Source organism: Heliconius melpomene, chromosome 13 (genome assembly GCF_056956725.1).
Source record: "Heliconius melpomene rosina isolate 202511_hmr_F chromosome 13, ASM5695672v1, whole genome shotgun sequence".
Lineage (NCBI taxonomy): Eukaryota > Metazoa > Arthropoda > Insecta > Lepidoptera > Nymphalidae > Heliconius > Heliconius melpomene.
In genome coordinates, this window is record NC_140401.1 from 7,952,521 (window position 1) to 7,975,177 (window position 22,657).

General features: G+C 31.1%; 4 protein-coding genes across 5 annotated transcripts; 2 read left to right on the top strand and 2 right to left on the bottom strand.

The window, feature by feature from the left end:
* Positions 1 to 1,396: 1,396 nt before the first annotated feature.
* Positions 1,397 to 8,822, top strand: LOC146532806 (rh5-interacting protein-like). The gene is made up of 6 exons (XM_085196300.1): positions 1,397 to 1,528; positions 2,347 to 2,541; positions 3,037 to 3,231; positions 6,686 to 6,862; positions 7,703 to 7,903; positions 8,693 to 8,822. The coding sequence occupies exons 1-6, from the start codon at positions 1,471 to 1,473 to the stop codon at positions 8,713 to 8,715; spliced, it is 849 nt and encodes a 282-aa protein (XP_085052426.1). The 5' UTR covers positions 1,397 to 1,470; the 3' UTR covers positions 8,716 to 8,822.
* Positions 8,823 to 15,173: 6,351 nt separating this feature from the next.
* LOC146532807 (inducible metalloproteinase inhibitor protein-like) lies at positions 15,174 to 19,682 on the top strand. Its single transcript, XM_085195668.1, has 4 exons — positions 15,174 to 15,299; positions 18,293 to 18,481; positions 18,566 to 18,748; positions 19,430 to 19,682. The coding sequence occupies exons 1-4, from the start codon at positions 15,233 to 15,235 to the stop codon at positions 19,648 to 19,650; spliced, it is 660 nt and encodes a 219-aa protein (XP_085051794.1). The 5' UTR covers positions 15,174 to 15,232; the 3' UTR covers positions 19,651 to 19,682.
* AspRS-m (aspartyl-tRNA synthetase, mitochondrial) lies at positions 15,865 to 18,112 on the bottom strand. Its single transcript, XM_085195664.1, has one exon. The coding sequence runs from the start codon at positions 17,919 to 17,921 to the stop codon at positions 16,047 to 16,049; it is 1,875 nt and encodes a 624-aa protein (XP_085051790.1). The 5' UTR covers positions 17,922 to 18,112; the 3' UTR covers positions 15,865 to 16,046.
* A 3-nt stretch (positions 19,683 to 19,685) lies between the features above and the next one.
* LOC146532809 (putative RNA-binding protein 46) lies at positions 19,686 to 22,470 on the bottom strand. 2 transcript variants are annotated; one of them, XM_085195666.1, is made up of 4 exons: positions 21,725 to 22,470; positions 21,014 to 21,186; positions 20,732 to 20,936; positions 19,686 to 20,302 (listed from the first exon to the last, which is right to left on the bottom strand). In XM_085195666.1, exons 1-4 carry the CDS (start codon positions 22,382 to 22,384, stop codon positions 20,120 to 20,122), a joined length of 1,221 nt encoding a protein of 406 aa, XP_085051792.1. In that variant the 5' UTR covers positions 22,385 to 22,470; the 3' UTR covers positions 19,686 to 20,119. The 2 variants fall into 2 exon arrangements, with proteins under 2 accessions (XP_085051792.1, XP_085051791.1); XM_085195665.1 differs by having other exon boundaries at positions 21,014 to 21,507.
* Between the last annotated feature and the right edge of the window lie 187 nt (positions 22,471 to 22,657).

Here is a 22,657-nt window from a genome sequence, read left to right on the forward strand (position 1 = left end):
TATATATATGACCAATTCGACACGGTTGAGTAACAACTGCTGCAAGTACACTTATCGTAATTTGTAATACGCAAATAGGTGTATTGGACACCTTGAACTACTTTGTTTTCGAAGAAATTTATTTTTCAGTTCAAAGTCGTTCATATGTTATCCGATATCCCAAGGCTCAATATTATACTTGCAGAAATAGTAAATATAAATTGTATTTATTACTTAGATGTTATTTTAATTTGTAAAAAGAGATTTATTTTTTGAGAAAGTAATGTTTTAGCATTTTGTATTGATCTAAAAGAGGAACCAGTTAATTATTAGCTTAATTATAGTCCATCAAAATTCTGTAAATGATTAAGTACTTGGAAATTCTAACCTTTACCTACGCGCATTAAGCTACGCACATAGTGTATGTAGGTGCAATTTATTTTTATTTAATTTTAGTATTATTTACTACTCTTACCAAACAGAGGTTCAATCTCTCACCAATTTTTATATGACCTTAAGTATATATAAAAAGGATAGCAATTTTCATTTTCATGCATGATTTTCTATTTGATCCAACGAAGAAAATGAGATGAAACGTAATCAATTTTGCGTATAAAGAGCTTCATAACCTGTGGCTAAGAATTTTCCTTTACCTTTTCGGTTACCTTTTTATTTTCCAATTCTGTTTTACTTACTACCACTCAAGATGTAGTGGGCAGGTATGTATATATATATATATATATATATATATATATATATATATATATATATATATATATATATATATATATATATATATATATATATATATATTTTCAGTACAGTGTCGCTATGAAAATTTGGAAAAGGCAAAAAAACAAGCCTAATAGTTAGTAGATTAACAGTCGAAACTCATAAAAATTTTACAGGGTTACAGAAAATAAGGATGTACTAGTATTATGTTATCACCACGTAATAAAGGCAGGATAACAAAACATTAAAGAATAAATACCTGTTGTAAGTATAAAAATGGGTTAGAATAGTAAATAAATAATTTTAAATGATTATATATTCACAGTTACTTAAAAAAACTTTTGTGCCTCATTTAACAAAGTTCATCGGTTTCATTTTGACAATATGGTCTCAATTACCATAAATTTAATTAAAGATAATTGCGGCAGGATTCTTGTAGGCAACCCTAGTGTAACCTATTCTTCTATCATATATCATTCTTCAAAATAAGTTTCATTAAAAAAACAGATTCATGCAATCTTAAATATTCGAAGTACATTTTTCATTTATATTTTTCACTAAGAGACATCTATTGTAAAATAACGAAACATCTATCAAATATTTTATTATTCTTACTAAACACAATGTAGTCATCGATTTATCTACTAGATGGCGTTAGTAAATATAAGATAATATTTTCATATGTTTATTATTATAAAAATTCTGACATTTCACTGTAAACAGTCGCTCAGCATCCATCACCATCGCTAGCTGGCCGAGATGACGTGTGTATGGATCATTAACGTCTTGTTAACGCTGCTGGTCTCTGTGGCTTCAGGTAAGTAACTAAATATTTTTACATACAAAATAATAATATACTAATTGTTTTTGTGTTTTTTTAATACAATAATTAGATTTAATAGATTTTTTTATACTTTTTACGATAAAATTTTTAAGATAAAAGTATTAAAATATCTCAAGAACTATATATAGCTCATACGTGCAGTATATTTAAGGCACAAGAGTTTATTTATTATACTTAATAAGGTGCATAAAAATCGTTATTAAGCAATTGTCTTTGACTTTGCGGAGAGTGGATTAAAAATAAAATCTTGTTGGATTCCCTTTTAAAACACAGGCAAAAGGTTAATGCGACTTTGAGTAAAAGGATATCTCTGCATCACTAATGAAATGTTTAAGTTATAGCTATTTTATTTTTCGAATAACTTGGAAGTAAATATAAAAATAAACGATTACTTGTTTATTTTATGAAAATATAGATATGTTTTATATATATTTATCGCTATATATGTTTAAGTTGATGTGTATGTATAGGTACCTACACAAATTCAGTGACGTACTTGGGATATCCGTAATCCAATACTGAATGCACACAAAAATCATCGTATGAAAATCCACTTGGTAATTAATATTCGGGTCTAAATTAACCGGTAAAATATTTAGTTTTAAGGTAAATATCTTATCTTAGCATGGGTTTTGCCACTCAACAAGACCCCCAGTATTTATAGGAAAATGGGTATACAACAGCAGAAAATTCTAAGAAAAAAGTACAGAGATATATTTCTCTAAAGGAAATTCTTTTTTTCCTTTTGATTAATAATTTGAATAATTAAAATATGTATTATTTCCTTATAGAAGACCCAGTATGCAGTCTTAACGAAATACCAGACAAATGTCCATACAAATGCTCCTTCGATTACTGTCCGAAGAACCGACTGTCAGACCGTACTCCTTGTAAGGAATCGTTAGTCTGCCCGCCGCCGGCTTGCAAATGTGGATTCAATTACCGTCGCGCTGATAATGAAACTTGTATACCCACTACGGAGTGTCGTAAGTAATTTACATCGTTATAGCATGTTTTTGTTTTAAATTGATATAAAAATATAATGGTGCCAATGTTTTCACCCGAAGAGAAAAGTTTTCTTATGTTATTCATTCGAATAGATAAAGTGGTGTTCCAAACCTGTTCAGTTCAGTTCAGTTCAGTTAAAAGATATAGATAGGTATATAGCACATATATGAACTTTATGTCCAATAAATTTAATTACTCGATTTAATATTAACTTCGGTTATAAAATATAATATTTTTTATAAATATTAAGAAAATCAATTAGGGGATAAACATAATATTTCCACATTTTTTCCCTTCAACTTATTACTGACATTCTTTTAAAGCTAAATACTTTAGTTGAAGATATGGTAGCCAGTTACTACTTATGTTTGAAATATTGATAATTATATATGTATATCACAATTATAATTTGAGTTAAGTAAATATATTTAAAATAGTTTTATATATTTTCACAAGTTTATATTTTATTTCAGCACCGTTCGACTGCCCTGAAAACGAAGTATTTGACCCGTGTCCATCTTATTGCCCATCGGACGACTGCAGTGACGCCCCACTCAAGGGCATTTGTCCCTTTTTACTATTATTCGTCGTAAATTGTAGTCCTAGCTGTAAATGTGTTGAAAATTTCTATAGAAATGATGGAATTTGTGTGCCTGTTGAAGATTGTCGTAAGTAACATAATATAATATGTATAATCCGAAAAGCTTGTTTGGTTGAACGCGGTTCGAATCAAAAATATTTTTGTGTTAGGTAGACCAATCTTCCAGTAGTCCTTGGACGTTTAAGAGTGTAGCTATCATGTGTAATACACAATTCTTAGTTATTTCCATTCGGCTATGGAGACAAAGCCGCAGTTAAAAGTTAGTTAAATACCTATATATAATCAGTGTTCAAAATTTACTTTACGTGAGATATTGAGCAAATACTGAATGACGATGCAAATGTCGTCTTATCGTTTTACAAAATACAAATGTACGTAAACAACGTTAGACACGCATTGATTGTTGTATAATTTAGATTTTTTTTTTGGAGGTAATTAAAATTCAAGAATATCCCATCTTTAGAATGTACTGCTAAAATCAAATTAAATTCATTAATTTAGCTATGTGCAATATCAATTATAGCAATTTAATTGTATTTATTTAAGAAAAAATGATTAATTATTTTAGTTTGTTTATCTGTATTCTTACTTCCTTTTTTTCAGCTTTCCCACTTTGTATCCCACATATGATAGCCAGAGCGAACCAAGGTTTGCATATGAGTAGCGTGACTCGACGCCGCGTTTTTTGCCTTGGTACCAGAAAGGTTTCTGATATTAGCGTGAACAAACGCTTAGACAAACCGACAAAACATTAAAAAAATCATTTTCTTAGGTTCTATTACATTAATTAATAACAATGATAGTTTTCTGATTCATTTTCAGACCAATTTACCTTCAGTTACGAATTTTTTATAAGTATAGATACCTATTTTTTAGATAAAATCTATGTACTTCTGTAACGTCGTTGGACTTGGGATCTACTAGTTTTCTATTTAAATATAGTCATCTCCCTGATCTCCTTAGATGAAGTATGCTGATGAGGTTAATTCAGTTCTTTTGCTATGGCGTTTCATGGCGTTCTCAGCTGTATAAAACAGGACAAAGAAACTTACGACAAATCAAACGAAATAAATACATACATTTAAAATATTTAATACTATAATAGGTTATCAGTTTTTTTATTCTTTATCTATGGTTATAATATTATTGACGAATAAAGATTATTTGATTTTATTTTTTCAGCTCAAATTGGAGGGACAGAAACTACAGAACAGCCTTTAAAATGATGAAGTTGAATCTATCTCATATTTTATGAATGTATAAGAATAAGGTACTTATAGTAAGTACCTATACATGAGAATATTGTATATATATGATAGTATTGTCTTATACGAAGCAATTAATAAAAACGTGTAAATTTTATTTTCACATTTTGTATTTTATTTTTACAAAAATAAGACCATAATATATTTTTTATTAAAAAAAATGTTTTCAAAGAAACAAAATAAGTATAGGCAAAGCCGTTACTTATAAAAAATAAGTACCGGCTTTAAATAAATAAAATATTTAGATAGATAGGTATATGTATAACTAGCGGCCAGCTCGCGGTTACACCCGCGTGAACTATGTTATTATTAATTTCTGTCTCTATGGCTACGTCCTAGTGACGTCTATGCAAAATTTGAGACTTCTATCATTTGTAGTAACGAAGTTTCATACAAACTTTCGACCCCAAAAACAACCCCTTAGAAGTCGAATATTGCAAATTCCCGTCTTAGCGAGCACCTACGTCCTATAAAAAACTCCTATGAAAAATTTGAGATTTCTAGCACATGTAGATTCTGAGATTTCGTGATGAGTGAGTGACCTTTCGATTTTATATATATAGATAATAGCAAAAGCTTAACTTACTTTTCGTTAAGCAACAAGTCCAAGTTAATAAGTAGAACTTAAAGAATTTAAGTTCTAATATAATTATAGATAATTAAATTGAAATACATAGCACTTTTTCATTATAAAACTTGTGAATTACACGTCGACTAGATGATAATAAAATAATATGGTGCCAGTGAGCTGGTATGATGATGGGACACGAAGACGAGAGACGAAACCTCGTCTTAGATTCGTCTAGACATATTTTCATCCATAATTTCTCCTGCCGAAGGCCTGACATTTATTCATTTTACTTTAATTTACTACCTTTTCGTTTTAAGTATTGACATTTAAGTATAATTTATTATTGCCAAAGTTTACATTATAAATTATAATAAGTGATATCAATTGTTTTATGTGTAAAATGGTAAAAGATATTTGAACAGTGACTCGACCTGTTCTTAATGCGCATGTGGGTTCCGCTAAATAAATGTAATATTTTTACATTTATTCACAGAATAATTTAATTTCTTCTACTAGAATTACTTGTAGTTCGACTTGTAGTCAGAGTACCAACACTTTTCAACACAAAATATTACATACTAACACTCTAGTATTAGCAGGCATGATGCTAATGCAATGATTGTGTATTTAATCCCCATTCAGGAGAATGATTACATTTTTTATTTCTTCCTTCTAGTAAACTAACATTGTTTTACTTACTTCATAATAGATGTATTACTAAAAACATATTTGTCTTATATTACCACGAAACAAAAGAAAACAGTACGTCTGCTTTCTTTATTCATTTTTATTATGGAATAATTGATGAAATGTAAACATATTTTTCATTAAAAACATGTTTAATACAAAATGTCTGCTATAACGTATCATGAACGACATTGAACTGTATTTGCAAAAGAAGTTGTATCGCTATATATACAAAAAACAATATAAAATATATAGCATTTTATTTTGTAAGTGGCTGTGAATAGACGTGAAGATGGCGAGTTTTATTGTATTCTTCACTATATTCCTTCTAGGCTCTGCTGCAGGTAATTTTTACAGGATTAATTAATCAGAAATATCTTTACCGAAACGACCCCTGGTGGAATAGGGCCGTGTCTAACCATTCACGTGGTAGTTGTGGGTTGATCCCCAAGGTGATTCAAGGGATATATATTTTTTTATTTTCCCGTTTTGATAAAATGAAGCACGGCGTTCAGTTACGACTATTTTAATTTTAACTTTTTTGATATATGCTGTAAACGTGTAAACGTATAAAACATATTGATTGTCTGTGCAATACTGAATACAGGAGTCGTGGATTCATCTTATTCTCGAAAAACGATTAATTTCTAATATCTTAAGTTTAAATATTTTATTAAAAACTAATTGGTCTTAGCGTGTCGTTTGTCTTTAATTTGTAAGTATATTATTTCATAGCTTTTTGTTATAATGTTTACTATATTATAATATCATGAAACACTAATTGAGGAGATTTACTAAATAACATTTTAATTGAATATACTACAATAATACATTAGAGTAGGTCCTATGTAATAGCAGTAACAAAAATTAATAATAATTAATTTTTCACAATTTTCAATATGGAAAATTAACAATTTCCTATATTAACAGAACATTGTACTTATATAAATTATTAAAAAAGATATCTAATAAAAATAAATTCTTTTACTTCAATAAAGCCGACGATGTATGCGGTCCCAATGCTTCACCGAAAGACGGTATAGACTGCAAGTCGGATTGCTGCCCAGAACCCGAAGGTCAGAATTCCTGCCCTGACGCTTGCGCCACTGCCTGCAGGTGTAATTTGATGTATCGTCGAGCATATAACGGAACTTGCATTCGTGCTAGAGACTGTCGTAAGTTATAAAATACTATGATTTTTATTCTGTAGTTTATAGAAATACACACTACGAAGGAGGAGGAGTGATTATAATTACTTAATTTTAGTTTTTGATCTGGTAATATAATCGCTGTATTTGGCCACTCAGTGCGTCTCTATAAATAGGGGGAATTGGAGATTGGCATATGTGAGCGTGAAGCTTAAAAACATCGCCACCATCATGAGAAGTTTCTAAGTGACAAACTTATTTGAAGATTCTTATCTTAATGAGGAAATTGTTAATATACATTGTATATATACAGGAGTTAAATCTGTTACTCACATTTTATCAGATAGAGAGTAACGTTACTCTCTTGGGTCAACCAGCAGCTGCAGGTGATTTTAATATCACGCAGATTATACAAATAGCACCAGATAGCAACTGGGAAACTAGTGTTAAGACACTTCCTTTAAGCGTTGAGTGTTGAGTGGCGGCTGAAGGTTGCTCATTGCTTCGTTACCAGAGCAACGAAATGAAGTATTTAATATTTTAATTTTTTTCTCTGAGTGGAAATCGAACCCACGAGTTACATTTAGACCCAGTCGTGTAGGGGTATCACGTTTGTGCCACGACTGGTATCTGCTGAAGTTTATGAGCAAAATATAAATTAGTGAAAGTTTCTATCTGCTTACATAAAAATTAACGATTAAAAAAAATAATGTAAAAAAGGGATTATTTATACTTACGCAAACAATTTGAATTATTTATTACACTTGTTCATATTATTCCGTCAGATTTTTTTTATGAGCCTCTTTAAAAACATTATCTAATGCATTATTGAGTCACATTTTTTATTTACCATTTAATATTCAACAGCTCCAATACCGTGTCCGCCAAACGAAGTATTCGATTCCTGTCCAGTTTGTTCAGAGTCCTGTGATAATGCAAACCCTGAGGGAAGAAGATGCCCCAAAATTGGAAGAATTGGAACCACCGTGATATGCGACCCAAAGTGTCGTTGTAAAGACAATTATTGGAGGAATAGCTACGATGAATGCGTTCCTTATGATCAATGCTGTAAGTATAAAATATAATTTAGATACATTGAATATTTTTTATTAGAGTCAATACAAAGAATTTAGTATTTGATAAACTTATTTTTAAATAATAAATAGGTCTACGCTCAATCCTGCATTTAGCAGCCTAGATAGATGGAACTCAGTGTAACGAAACTGTTTTCCACTTTCCGCCCAACTTTCCTGAACGCCGCGGTGTGTCTTGAAACCAGAGCAATAAAATGAAAAAATATACTCCAAGTAAGAATCGAATTCATCACCGTCGCCTTTCCATTCAGACGCCGTGCCTCTACGCCATGATGACCTCTAGTTTATAATAAATAAATGGTTATACAAAGGTGTCGCAATGCCGGCTTTTTCTAGCAAAACCTTCTTCTGACTCAGTCAGTTTAGTTCGTTTTAGGGGAACGATGGGGCTGACATTTTTGTATTTTATTTACTTAAAAAGTCCCTAAATAAAAACAGATAAAAAGTTTCGGTTTAGAATACTTACATATATTCGGTTTCCTGGTAATTTGACTTATTGTGTTGAGACATTGAGTTCCAAAGCCAAAATTTTAAAACCTTATTATAAAATGACATTTCATATTTGCTAAAAGTAGAGTATAATATTACTTAACATTGAGTTCACGTTATTTATTCAGCAAAAATGTGATAAAATAACAAAACTGTTCTTAACTGGGCTTTTACTCTACCACTATTCCAATGAAATGTACAACAAAAATTGCCAGACTGTGATTGCCGTCCATTAAATATATAATAATATCATTTTTTCTTTGTTTTTTTTCAGTTGAAGATGAATGCGGTTGCTAATACATTGGAAACTGACGAGAGAATTCTTCGAAAACTTTTATTATAATATTATGCACCATAACAAGTTAAAGGATAATTGAATATGAAATATATTACAGAATTGTTGATTCTTTTATTTTATTTAACTTTTTACACATAAATATAAATAAAGATCAAAAAATATCCAACAGACTTGGTTGCTCTCAATATTTGATACACGATACAGGCGTATGTTCCCTTTGAAGTTTAGTCGATTTTTAACATCTTCACATATAAATACATTTCAATTTTTTTTATTTTTTTTTGTTATTTCTATGTTTATTCAAAATTTATTATAAAAAAAATAATTTAGGATTGTTTAAGTTTTCTAGTTGGGTTTTTACAAATCCGATTCACATCACTTCATCGTCCAGCAGTAATGCCGTTGGCATAACAAAACAGAGGCTGCTCTAAATTTAAATTATAAAAAAGGGGAAAGTCAGGTCAGATGTCCATTTATTAAAAGCATTCAGTTTAATAAAAAACAGATCATTTGCTATTTAATAATATATATTGTTAGGATGGTTCCTAACAACATATATTATTAAATAGCAGCAAATAATATTTAAACGGTTGTTCGTCTTAAATAGAATTGTCAGATTTAACATGTCAAAGTAAAGCTATATAAGAAAGAATAATTGTAAAACTAGGAGATTGTAAATAGGGAATTTAAAGATACCTTGGAGACAATTTAAAAGTTGGATTAAGAAGCTACTTGACCTGTAATTACATATATTATTTAATAATCGGTAACAGTATTAAACAATGCTGATTAAATGAACCGAAAACATAGGTATAAGATATGATACAAAAGTGGAAAATCACATATTACTATTAATTTTCAATCCAAATCGTGTCCACGTATTTTTTAAATCCAAGAGTATTTCTTTCATTTTATTACAATTCTGTCATGAAAAGAACGTTAATTTGTAATAAATATTAAACATAAAGCTGTAGGTACTGTTCATGAAGCAGTATATATATTTTTTAATAAAAAGTTATTTAAATTAAAGTTTTTACTTGTGTCTAATGAATATGATCGTAGGTTAGGTTACTTCGAAACGACTAACGGGATAAAGCCAGTAGCATTTCTCAATAAATGAACTATCTGATACAGAAAGTATTGTTTCGAACCAATAATTCCGGTGAACAGTGCGTTGAACCAAACAAACTCTTCAGGGCTTCTTCTTTATAATTTTGATTGAGATATTAGTCTTCTCGAGGATTATTCTTTCCCATAATAAGTATATTTCCGCTGTCCTATGTTTCTTTATTATAATGAACAACTTAAATGCAAAAATAACTAAATCTGGGAAAAATCAGTAATAGATATCATAAAAGATCCGGTCAAGTGCGAGTAGGCCTCGCCCACCGTACCAATTTCAGGAGTTACTTGTGAATACGCAAGCAATCTAAAGTTCACAAACAAGTAACTTTACTTTACCGAATTTGTTGAAGTAGTAGTTTTCTTAACTTCATGCTGTATCGCACGCAAAGGGTAGGGTAGGCAGAGGATACCTGGGAATCTTCCGCTCTTCCTTTCCACCGAATTCTCGAGGCTTTGCATGTTGAGTGGCGGAACTGAACGCCGCGCTTTGTCTCGTTATCAGAGCGAGGTTATGAAAGTATTAATTATGTTATTTCCTCGAATGAAAATCGAACCCACAACCTCTCGCGTTTCCAGTCGCACGCTTGTGCCCCTGCGCCGTGCGGAGTGTATTAACACTAGGCTCTCTCTCTGCCTACCCTGCTACATAGGGAATAGAGTGTAAATCTGAGAAAGTAGTATAACTCATGGTCACCCTATTGATCGGCGATTATACAAAAGTGCTACAAAGAAATAAATGACTTACACTTACCAGCTTAAGAAGCAATCAGCATACATATATAGTGTACATGCAGGTGGTAATCAATTTAAGATAATGGCAAATATTTCTAGTTTTTATATTCATCGAGTTTTGTTTTACTTATTTTTCTTATATACAGGTAAGATTTTATATCGTATTTTTGTCCTTTTTTCGTACTTGACGTATACGTATTTTAAATTTGTGAATTTTAAAAAATTGTAATATTAAATAGCGAATGATAAAGAGTTGGAACCATCTTTACTCCTTGTTCTTTTATAATCTCTTCATTCTCTTACTTAACTGTTATTTAAAAAATAATAATTTAATAAGCTTTATATATTTTTTTATGATTTTATAGTAATGTGTTAAACTAACGCATCTACTATCCTGTATCTTATAAAACAAAGTCGCTTTTTGTGTCTGTCTGAACTTTCTAACTCTTCTTCTTCTAAACCACCCAACGGATTTGGATGCGGTTTTCACCATTAGGTCGAGTATTTCTCAGGGAAGGTTTATATATAGTTTATTATTTGTACATTCTTATGTAAATTAACATAAATACGATAAATGTGTATAAAGTCCTACCCGCTGGGACATGCGCTCGAGCTGGGACACATTGGCGCATGCGCTGCTTTAATGGTAAATACTAATGAAAAAAATGAACTGGAGTATTGTTCCTCTTAATAAGATCTACAAAAAAGTCCGCGATGGCATATTCGTATCTTTTAAGAATAACGTGTAGTGATCATATTTCTGTCTAAAAATAGTAATTTCAATATATTTTTTATTGTGAGGGATATTTTTCCATAATGGTATTAATCCTTATCCTTTAAAATACTTTATTAAATTTCTACGTTAAACGAAGATAAAATTTTCTTTTTAAACTATTTCGAAATTGCGAATAGTTTTAGAGAAAAACGCATTTAATTATTGACACATCACGCCGTTCACACATCAACTGCATCGAGTCAAGTTTCACTTATCCCTTACTCTCAGCATATAAATAAGTATATTAGTTACGTTGGCCATTTAATATAGATCAAAACTGTCTTTTCTGTTTTTCATTCAGAGACAGAATACCCTCTTCAGCATTAACCACCAGCTCGAAAAAAAAAAAACCCGCCTGCCTTTATAGCAACGAAGATTTAGATGCGTTTGCACTAATTATATTGGATATAATAATTAATATATTGGATAATTCGAGTTGAATGTATTATTTAATGTCATTTAACTATCTAAAAATAGTAATTTAAATATATTTTAATAAGTACCTGAAAAGATTAGTAGCACAGATTTAAAATTACGGTACCTACTAAAAAATCCTTGCTGTGTAAAACAATTGGAAAATCCTTATTGAAACGACGAAAATGCGGGTTGCATTAGGGTTTAATTATTTTTCACATTATCTTAAGTGCTTTGCAAACATACATTATATGAATAATCCAGTAGTAAAAGCGGGCGAAGCCGCAATAGGGTCGCTAGTATAGTAATAAATATATACGAAAAAAAATTTTTTTCTTTTTATTATATAAGACTGTAAGTATGGTATATTATTACAGTGTGCGCGCTAGTATGCCCCCAAAATGAAGTCGCAGTTACATGCCCCACTTCATGTCCATCCGACAATTGCCCCACAGGACCGAGGCAAACGCAGTTTTGTCCCAAATTCAGAACCGACATATGCCGTGCCTCAGCTTGCAAATGTGGATTTAACTTTAGCCGTGCTAAAAATGGCACCTGTATTCCAACTAGAGAGTGTCGTAAGTATTTGTACAAATTTGAACTTACAGGCCATCATGACACAGCGGCACAAGTGTGCGACTGTAAACACGACGGCTACGGGTTTAATTTCCACTCGGGGGCGTAAAATATTTAATATTTTCATTTCCTCGCTCTGATAACGAGGCAAAACGTGTCGTTAATTTCCACCACTAACGTGCAATGCCTGGAAAGGAAGGAGTGTCTTAACATTAGATTCCCAGAACCCCAAAAATAGATACATACTGAACATTTAAGTAAGTGGTGTTTATTTTGTTTCAATTGATTTATAAATAAAAAAGTTATGCCAGTATAAAAAATGTAATTTGACAAAATTGCTATTAATAACTGTTGTATTTAATTAGGTGAAACTTTACTTTTCAATTTAGGTATAGATATTGTGTTTAAAATTACATTATTAGGTATTGGTAAACGAAAGTAATTCAGATTAGTAAATTAATAATTATAAAATTTTTCTTTATTCTATAATTTAATATCCATTATCTTTCTAGCACCATTTCGATGCCAGAATGTAAATGAAGTATACAACCCCTGCCCACCTGCCTGCCCTACAGACGATTGCAGTCAAGCCACCCCTACTGGAAGATGTCCTATAATAGGCCGTATCGGCATAGTCGTACCTTGCAAACCAGACTGTCGATGCAAAAAGAATTATTGGAGAAAGAACGGTATATGTGTCCCATATGCTAGATGCATTATAGGAAATATAAAAAACGCTTCGAGTGTTGCCAGTAAGTGAACATAAATAAATGTTAACAAAAATTCAAATGAACTTAGTCAATATTATTTATAGATATTAACGTTATCAGAAAAGAGTAGATTCAATTCTCGCTAGACGCTTCTTAAACTAACGATAAAATAGCTTAGGAACACTCAATTGGGTTAGCCCAATAGAGTACTAATATATTGAAACATTAAGTAGATATTTTTTTTATTAATTTAGTTTTAAGTGCCCAATAATTTAGATACATAACTTATCCTATTTGGTACCTAATATTCTTTTTTAATATAATCTTAATATTATTCTGTCGCATTATCACAAGTATCGTACCAGCCAAACTGCTAATTAAAATTATTACTTATTTTATAACATACTAGCGGACGCGCGCAGCTTCGCCTGCGTATTGCTTAGAGGTGAATTCTAATAAACCATGAAACACGTGTTCAATGAAATATTTTTAAGTCTCAATTTCAAATTTTATAAAAATCTGTGGCGATTTAAAGATTTTTCCATACGAACTTGCAACCCCTTATTTGCACCCCTAAGGGATGAATTAAAATAAACAACGAAACATGTGTTCAATGAAATATTTTTAAAAGTCTAAGTTTCGATTTTTATAAAAATCGGTAGCGATTTAAAGATTTTTCCATACTAACTTTCAACCCCTTATTTGCACCCATAGGGGATGAATTAAAATGAACCACGAAACATGTATTTAATGAAATATTTTTAAGAGTCTAACTTTCAAATTTTATAAAAATCGGTGCCAATTTAAAAAAAAATCTATACAAACTTTCAACCCCTTATTTGCACCCTTAGAAGGAGAATTCTAGAAAACGATGAAATACGTGTTCAATTAAATACTTTTAAAAATCTAAATTTAAAATTTTATAAAAATCGGTGGCGATTTAATTTTTTTTCCATACAAACTTTGAAACCCTATTTCACCCCTTTAGGGTTAAAATTTTTCAAAATCCCTTCTTAGTGGATGTCCAGATTACAAAAGTAAACATCTGTCCAAATTTCACATTTCTACGCACAGCGGTTACGGCTGTGCGTGCGTCTTACCTCAGTCAGTGAGGACAAGTCCTTTTATATAAATAGATTATTAAAAAGTATAAACATAGGTACAACGCATGGCAAAATTCCGTACTTTTATAAAATTAAAAAAAAACATAATTCATAGACGACTGAGGCATGTCGAGAAATCGGAAGTTTTTCTGCTCACTGCCAAAAATATGTACCTTATAGATTCTTATATATTGATGCGAGATAACATGTGAAGAAGTGAAATCACATGTTCGGATGTCAGATCAATTTTACGAATATGAGATTACATATGTATGAAAATGTGAGGGTATTTTGCTATTTTATAATATTTTTTTATTTTACATTTTTTGTTACGATTTATTTATAAATAGAAACGAGTTTCCTCATAGATAAAAATCTGACTCGGGGATTCCCAACGCGTGATCAGAATGTTATTATAAATACAATAATAAATATACAACAGCAATCATCACGTAACGGTTTAAAAAAAAATAAGAATTTGTTCAAAAAAAACTAAAATAGACCAAAAAACGTAAATTGTGTATGAACAGAATCGTGTTTGATATTTTTGGTCGAACATGTAGTTACTTTTATATTTCCATTTCTTCGCTATAGTGTCGTGGAAATGCGCGGCGTTGAGCTCTGCCACTTAACACGCAATGCCTCCTTCAGATTTCGGCAGAAAGTAGGGAACGGAGTGTCTTAATACTAGGTTCCCTCTGTCTACATGCCTAATTAAATAAAACATTACACACACTGTTATTTACTATTACGTACTTTTGTTTATAGTGGCATACACGTTGCTATGGCAAGCCAACGCATATTATTAATTATTTAGTATACGCGTCAATTGGTTCTCTAACTCTAATTTTAATATTTATTTAGATAATTATCTTCCACTAATAACCAGATAAAAGAGAATTAATTTCGATAATATAACAGCTATTATATAACAATAATAACAGTCTATCATAATGGGTGCATAATTACAAAAAAGCTTAGAATTAAGTAAAGTCCCGATTCCCCTTCTATAACTCGAACAATATAAATATAAACTCGAAACAAATGTATTCAGAACTGGTTAAGTTTTACATCGGTAAACATGAAGACGTTATTCCTTTTATATTTTTCCTCGTTTGTTTTTTTGTGTTTGTGTCAAAATGAGTCTGGTAAGAATTAAGTACTTGAAGTAATAATTAGATAATATAATCTAATGCTTCAGATTATACACCATCTTGATGTAGTGGAAGTGTCTTAAGGTTTTCGTAATGGTAGTGGGTTCGATTGAGAGAATTATTATATTTATTTTCTTTTATTTCATAGGCCTGTAAAAGAACACATGGTTCAACTTTGCTACTTACAAAATTCCCCCTTTATATAGAAAGATTATGTTAAGCACCAGAGTCTAATTTGGTTTTTTATATAAAAAAGAATAAAAATATTATAAAATTAATATTCTCATTTTCTCAAACATACTCACAATTAGCTGAGGCAGTAAACAGGCTTAGTGAGTCAATTAATATTACAAGTTGATATCAATATTAAATTCTGTATATATTGTGCATAGAACTATATGTAGACCTTGACATTCAAATAAGCAAAGTTAAAATATAAATCTAATTTGATGTAAACACTAACATTGACCTTCATTTTAACTAGCCAATAGCTGTGCATGTTTTCAATAACAATTTAACGCTACTTGTTAGATTACATTTGAAGAAAAATCATTTGAAATTTTCTTTTATATGTTTGTTTATTTATAAATTAATTTAAACTATTGAAAATATTCTTAAATAACTTTTGTTAAAAATATATATTTATATATTTTTTTATTTGTTAACTTAAACAGTAAATTGATTTCTACAAAAAATATCCTGTTTTGTGTTATATTTAACACTCCTAAGCTTAAATCATTATCACATATCAATACTCTTAATATTATAATACTTTTTGTCTTCATCACTCACTGTATTCGGAGCTCCTGACAGTGGATCTTTGCCTTCATGTGTTTTAGGAAATGCCATAACATCCCTAATAGATTCAGCTTTACATATTATAGCCATCAATCTGTCAATACCAAGAGCAATCCCCGCATGTGGTGGGCAACCACTTTTCAAAGCATTTATAAAATGTGCTAATTTACTAGAATCTATGTTTAACATTTTAAGAATTTGCTCCTGTAATTCTGAATTGTGTATTCTAACAGAACCACCACCTATTTCATTGCCATTTAAGACAATATCGTAAGCAAGTGATCGAACACTCAGTGGGTCTTTGTCAAGTAAATGCATGTCATCAGGATGTGGAGCAGTAAATGGATGGTGGCATGTCTCTAAACCATACTCTCCTTGATTAAATAATGGGAAATCAACAACCCATAAAGGCTCTAAACTCTTTTTAATGTGTAATAATTCTTTTGATTCTAATAATGGTGCCAGCATTTCTCTTATATCTCCTAAACATAAGCTTGCATTCTGTTTTTTACCTACTGCAATAATAATATCATTTTGTTCACTGGTAATTTTTTGTATTTGTTGTGCTAAGTCATTTCCAAATTCTTTACATATATTTTCATTAAGCACCAATTTTGTATTATACTTTTTTCTAAAACTATTAATTTTTTCTTTGTACTTAGCCGTGAGCTTTCCTAATTTACTAGGATATGGTAATGCAAAAACTCCACTTTGGGATTCTATTTCTGGAAATAAATTACTAATATTTTTTAATTTTAATCCATAAGTCACATTTGGTTTATCTGAACCATAGTTTTCTAATGCATCTTTATAGGACATTCGTTTGAAAGGTAACTTAGGTATATCTTTTATAGTATCTTGTAATAAATTTTCAATCATATTAAGAACTCCTTCTAAGTTTGTAAATGATAATTCTATATCAAGCTGTGTAAATTCTGGCTGTCTATCTGGTCTCGTACTCTCATCTCTATAGCATCTGGCTACTTGAAAATACCTATCTACTCCACCGGCCATAAGCATTTGTTTGAACTGTTGAGGGCTTTGCACTAATGAATAAAATAATCCTGAATAATGAGTAGGAACAATAAATTCTCTAGCCCCACCAGGTGTACGGCAAAATAGTGTTGGAGTTTCTACTTCCACAAAATTATGTTTTTCTACAAGATACCTCCTCATGTTATGTAAGCATAAGGATCTTTGTCTCAAATTTTTTTGCATTTCTGGAAACCTTAAATCTATGTACCGGTACTGCATCCTAAGTTGTTCTTTAGGTTTTTGATATGTTCTTAAATTGAATGGCAAATTTTTAACATTGTTTAATATTTCCAAACTTTCAATTGTTACTTCTATTTCCCCTGTTTTCATTTCTGAATTATTCATATTCTTTGGTCTTGCTAGTACTTTACCTTTAATTTTGACAATTGTTTCTAAGGGCAACTCATTAAGATTTATATCTATGTCATTAACAATACACTGGGTAAGGCCATATGAGTCCCTAAGTAGTATAAACTTCGATAATCGCACATATTGCACCCAGCCGCATAGAGTTACTCTTTGACCTATATGTTCTGGTCGCAGTTCCCCGCAAGTGTGACTTCTAAATGTAAAAGAATTAACTTGACACAAATCCGAAGACTCAGTAAAATTCTTCTTTATATTTTCTTGAAGGTCAATATTTGATGCAAAGCAGGAGTTTTGTGGGTTTCTTAATATAGAAAGAAGTTGTAACCTTCTGATTTGGCAACTATGTGTTACACTGTTTTCATAAGTTGTTGGTGTCAACAAGTGTATACTACGAAAAATGTTTCTTCTCCACATTTTAAAATATTTATATAATTATCATCAGACAGACCGCATCAGTTAATTATTTTGGCGAAAGAAAGTCTAGATAAATACATTACTACTAAGATATATAAAACAGCGAAATCTATGATACTTGATAATATAACCAAAAATAATTAGTTAATTACACAAAAGAACTGACAACTTCACTGACAATGACAAATGTCACTTGAACTTGACAGTTCTCATTTTTTTTTTCGAGACTCGCTATTAGTTTAAAAATCAATAATGTATTACGAGACATTATAATAAATATAAATCATTATTATTAAACTATATACTATATTATATACCTCACAAGGGTAGAATTAAAACAATTGTATATCGAACATTCTTATACTTTTCAGTTTTACAATGTTTGAAACGTAATGAATCATTGAAATGCGTAAAAGAATGCCCTCCGGAAAGAACTTGTACGAATAAAGATATCAAATTTAATTGTTTACAAAACAACAAAAGATGTCAAATGAAATGCGTTTGCAATCCAAACTTTTATAGAAATATTATTGGAGAATGTGTCTCTGCTGAGATGTGTGGTAAGCAAATTTTCAACAGAAAATACAAAAACGTACAACATAATATATATAAACAGTAATATACGTAATACGACAAAATTTTAGATAGATGCCCAGGACCCAACGAATACTTTAGCTGTGGTGGTGCTTGTGATAATGTATGTGCAGACCTACATACACAAAATCAAACAAATTGTCCCATTATAAATATAAAATGTAACGATATGTGTTACTGTAGAAGCGACTATGCTAGAAATGAAAAAAATATTTGCGTACCAATAGGAAAATGCTAAACGTTAGTACTTTTTAACAAAATTTTTAAAGGATTTTATTTATATATGTAACTGGTTTATAATAAATAAATATGTCGTTATTTTTTTTCAGTCTCTAGTGGAAATGTGACTTCTACCTTCACGTATACCGGTACAGGTTAACGTATTTTTTTTTTGATTGTCACTTTATATTTAAAATATAGAAAAAATAATTCTTTAACTAACTTATCAATTTATATTTCAGATTCCAAGGGGGCTAAAGCTTATAGTTATGCGCACGCAAGCTCAGGTTAAAAGTGAAATAACTTCGTATTACCTAGTCTGTATTATTTAAAAAAATCCAATATACCGATGTTATTTTTCATGTTTCTTCTAATTACGTCAATACATTTAAGAAAATTAATAAAGCTTAAGTACATTTACGAAAACGTATTGACGATCACTTCTGTTATAATTTGAAATGTAATAAAGTCTCGTTATCATCATGTCTCTTATTTTTATCCAATCACACCTTTTTACTTTTATTAAATTTTATATTTTATTTGCATACAAAGTTCTAGTTTTACAAAGACATATTTTTTAATAATAATTTAGGTGCTGCCATTACATTTTTTTAATAATTTAAAAGTACCGACAAATTATCAAGTTTTAAGAAGAACTGAATACTGAAGAACTAATAAAAAAATTATATTTTCAGGTTTTGCAGAATGCGGAACTAACGAAATATATCAAAGATGCAAAAAATCCTGCCCCCCAGACACCTGTATTTCACTTGTAGCCAAATTCAAATGCGACAGTAAAGCTTTATGCACACCTGGCTGCACTTGTAGATCTGGTTTCCTAAGAAGAAGCACAAAAGGCCCTTGTATTTCTATTCGCGAATGTCCGGAACTGGCAAACTCACCAGATTTTAATTAATAAAAGGTACTAAATAAATAAAAGAAATATTATTTGTTTAATATTTATTGTCCGAAAAATTACAAGTCCAAATAAAGAGAAATGTGTCAGTGCATTATCTCTGATTATATAAAAATATAAACACAAGTAAGCACTGATAGTACAGTTTTACACAAGTAAAATTTCTGCAAGTCTCAATATGTAAATATAATCAATCAAATTGTACTGATAATTGCTTTGTCTTCTCTAAGTCTATATATTATTGTGTCGTTTTTAATTATGCAAAGTCAAAAATATAACGTCATACAAATTGAAAAGTCATAACAAGTACAAAATATACTAAGAGCTTTTAAACAACACTATCACAATAACAAATATTGTATCAAACTGTTGTTTATAAAAGCAAAATTTACAAACTTAACAGAAAACCTTATCTTCTTGCATTAACAATAAAGAAAAGACTTCAACAAGTCATATGAATATAGAGAACTTAAATGCGCCAGACAGTTTGCACTGGCATCATAGCCGAAGACTGTGGGTACATTGAATAATCATATGGTAGCCTTACACAGGTTTGTGTAGGTGGAACAAGAGCATAGTTCTGTATTGGTGGTACTGGAGAATACATAGGTGGAGCTGGAACAGTCTCTTGAATCAAGTCTACTCTCAACATCTGAAATATACAATTTTCGTGTTTTAAATTTAGCAGTGAGAGCAGCGAGAGCAGTGATACAAATGTGCGACTATGCATGGTTCTAGGTTTGATTCCCAGTCAAGGAAAATTGTGTGCAGTGTTGAGTTCCAACACCCAACATTTCTGAAAATTATGCAACAAATTGTCTTATCAGTAGATTTTTCTATACTTATATGCTAAATGTAAAGTACAGAAGCTAAAGTAAAAATTCAAATATTTTTAAAATAACTTATGTAGCCACCTTTTATGTATACATAAAAGGTAAATTTTATAATGCATATAAACAAAAATACTACTGTATACATACTTTGTATGTTTTCTTTCACATTAAGTCTAATTAGTTGTAAAGTATAATTTATATCAAGTTCCGAAATCCTCTAACTACCTACTTAATATATGAAACCTTACTTTTAAACTGTGCAATGCTATTTCAGCAGCCTCCACATGAGCTTGTTGAGCAGATAAACAGGGTCTAGTGGTAAAAGGTCCAAATGCTTGAGGTACAGTCAGTAGAGGCATTCCAACTTGTGGCAACTCCACACTACACAGCCATAGGTCCCTGGATGCATCATTTATTTTTTGATAGTTGTATATTGGTTGGCTCCACATATATCTGAAAAATAAATGTATTGTATTACAAATATACAAGGTTGTTTGTACAAGCAGCAAATTTACTAAAAAAATACATACCTCTTACACATTGACTCAAGCTTAGCTGGAGCCATTGTATAAGTTTCTGGGACATTATATGCATAGTTTGGTGGTTTGAAGTCACAAGGAGAATAACATGGACTTTCCCCAGGATATGTTGATCCAATACCTTCATCCTTTGGGCTCTTAGCATATTCCTTTTTATCCAGATGCTGTTTATAAAGTAACATAGTTTGGGTCAGGTTAAAATTATTATTGAACTTCGCATTGCCTCTATTAAGTTTTTGTATGCGATACAGGTCGCGGTCAACGGGTTTCGCCCAGCGTATTTCTATATTACTACCGTCAATATCTGCATTTTGTAATTTCGCCAAAGCCATTTCAGCGTGAGCCCTCTCGTAAAAATGAACAAAAGCATAGTCATAAATTTTTCTAACGCGCTCGACTTTATTATTTATCGCGTTCTCAAATACTTTTTGAATGGTATCTTGGGTGGTACCAATTTCAAAATTACGTACGTATAAAACTTTCACCTGAAATTCAAAGCAAACTAATAAAATAACGAAAGGCGGTTTTATTTACGTTCAAACTATTTAAAAATTTTAATGTAAGAAGATACTTTGTATAAATGTACGGCGGAGCAGATTATAGTAAGAAATAATAAGCTTGATAACTAAACATCAAAACAAATGCTAAGCGAAATTCAAATGTAAACAATAGCGCAAACAATATAAAATGAGTCATACACACCTTGTCCATCTGCTCGTCGTCGATATCTGGCTCCGGTTCGGCCCAGTCCACGAGTACCTCTTGTTGCCAAAGCTTGAAACCTCCAGGTACCATGGACCTCCTGGCCATAGCAGCTGCCCTGTGGGATGTGAACTCCACGAACGCAAAACCTCTATTCAATTTGCGATCGAAGCAATTTTTATAAAGGATCACGTCCACTATGCCAGACACCTGCTTGGAAAGCTCCGCCAATACGTCGGCTTTAGACTTGGTCTTCGGTATGTTTCCAATGAACAAGCGACAGTTATCTACCGATTTACAAACTCCGATACATCGTCTGGGACGAATCTCGTAGCTATTGAGCAGTCTTACCGCTGCCGCCGCATCAACTTTCGTAGTGTAGGTAACGAAAGCATACCCGCGGTTGGAGCCTGAAAAGTCCATCATAAGTCGCAACTCGTATATTTTACCAGCTCTCGAAAATAGCGGAACCAGCTCGTCTTCGAAGATTACTCTGGGCAACTTTCCTATGAATACTTCGCATCCTCTCGGTGGCGGAGGGCCGACCCAATCTGGCGGCGGCCCGAACTTCCTCTGTCCGTTTTCCTGGGCTATGGGGTACCCTGTCTTCTGCATCAGCTCTAGCAACTTATACGTCGTCTGATCACTTTGCTCACCCATTTTAACAATAATCAAAATCAAAATAAGCAAACGTTCAACGCAAATCAAACTACGAAACTGGCGCGGCGTCTCAAAGCAACATGACCCTTTATACTTGCCGACAGTACCGCCGACTGTGACGTCAGGATATTTTAAAAAGTATTTTAATTATTAATACTTTGTAAATGCTTATAGTAATAATTTTCATTAATTGTTATATATTTTTTATATAATTAATAAGTATTTTTGAAGCTATTTATATGAAAAAACTTTGTGTTTTCAGAATATTATGAA

What these genes read in the sequence shown, in the direction of transcription:
- AspRS-m (XM_085195664.1), bottom strand. Translation starts at nt 17,921, where the DNA reads ATGTGGAGAAGAAACATTTTTCGTAGTATACACTTGTTGACACCAACA.
- LOC146532807 (XM_085195668.1), top strand. Translation starts at nt 15,233, where the DNA reads ATGAAGACGTTATTCCTTTTATATTTTTCCTCGTTTGTTTTTTTGTGT. An exon ending in TTTGTGTCAAAATGAGTCTG is followed by an intron (nt 15,300 to 18,292) that starts GTAAGAATTAAG and finishes TATACTTTTCAG; the next exon opens with TTTTACAATGTTTGAAACGT. An exon ending in TGTCTCTGCTGAGATGTGTG is followed by an intron (nt 18,482 to 18,565) that starts GTAAGCAAATTT and finishes ACAAAATTTTAG; the next exon opens with ATAGATGCCCAGGACCCAAC.
- LOC146532806 (XM_085196300.1), top strand. Translation starts at nt 1,471, where the DNA reads ATGACGTGTGTATGGATCATTAACGTCTTGTTAACGCTGCTGGTCTCT. An exon ending in GCTGGTCTCTGTGGCTTCAG is followed by an intron (nt 1,529 to 2,346) that starts GTAAGTAACTAA and finishes ATTTCCTTATAG; the next exon opens with AAGACCCAGTATGCAGTCTT. An exon ending in TGTGCCTGTTGAAGATTGTC is followed by an intron (nt 3,232 to 6,685) that starts GTAAGTAACATA and finishes ACTTCAATAAAG; the next exon opens with CCGACGATGTATGCGGTCCC.
- LOC146532809 (XM_085195665.1), bottom strand. Translation starts at nt 22,384, where the DNA reads ATGGGTGAGCAAAGTGATCAGACGACGTATAAGTTGCTAGAGCTGATG. An exon ending in ACGACGAGCAGATGGACAAG is followed by an intron (nt 21,508 to 21,724) that starts GTGTGTATGACT and finishes TTTGAATTTCAG; the next exon opens with GTGAAAGTTTTATACGTACG. An exon ending in CTTGAGTCAATGTGTAAGAG is followed by an intron (nt 20,937 to 21,013) that starts GTATGTATTTTT and finishes TTTATTTTTCAG; the next exon opens with ATATATGTGGAGCCAACCAA.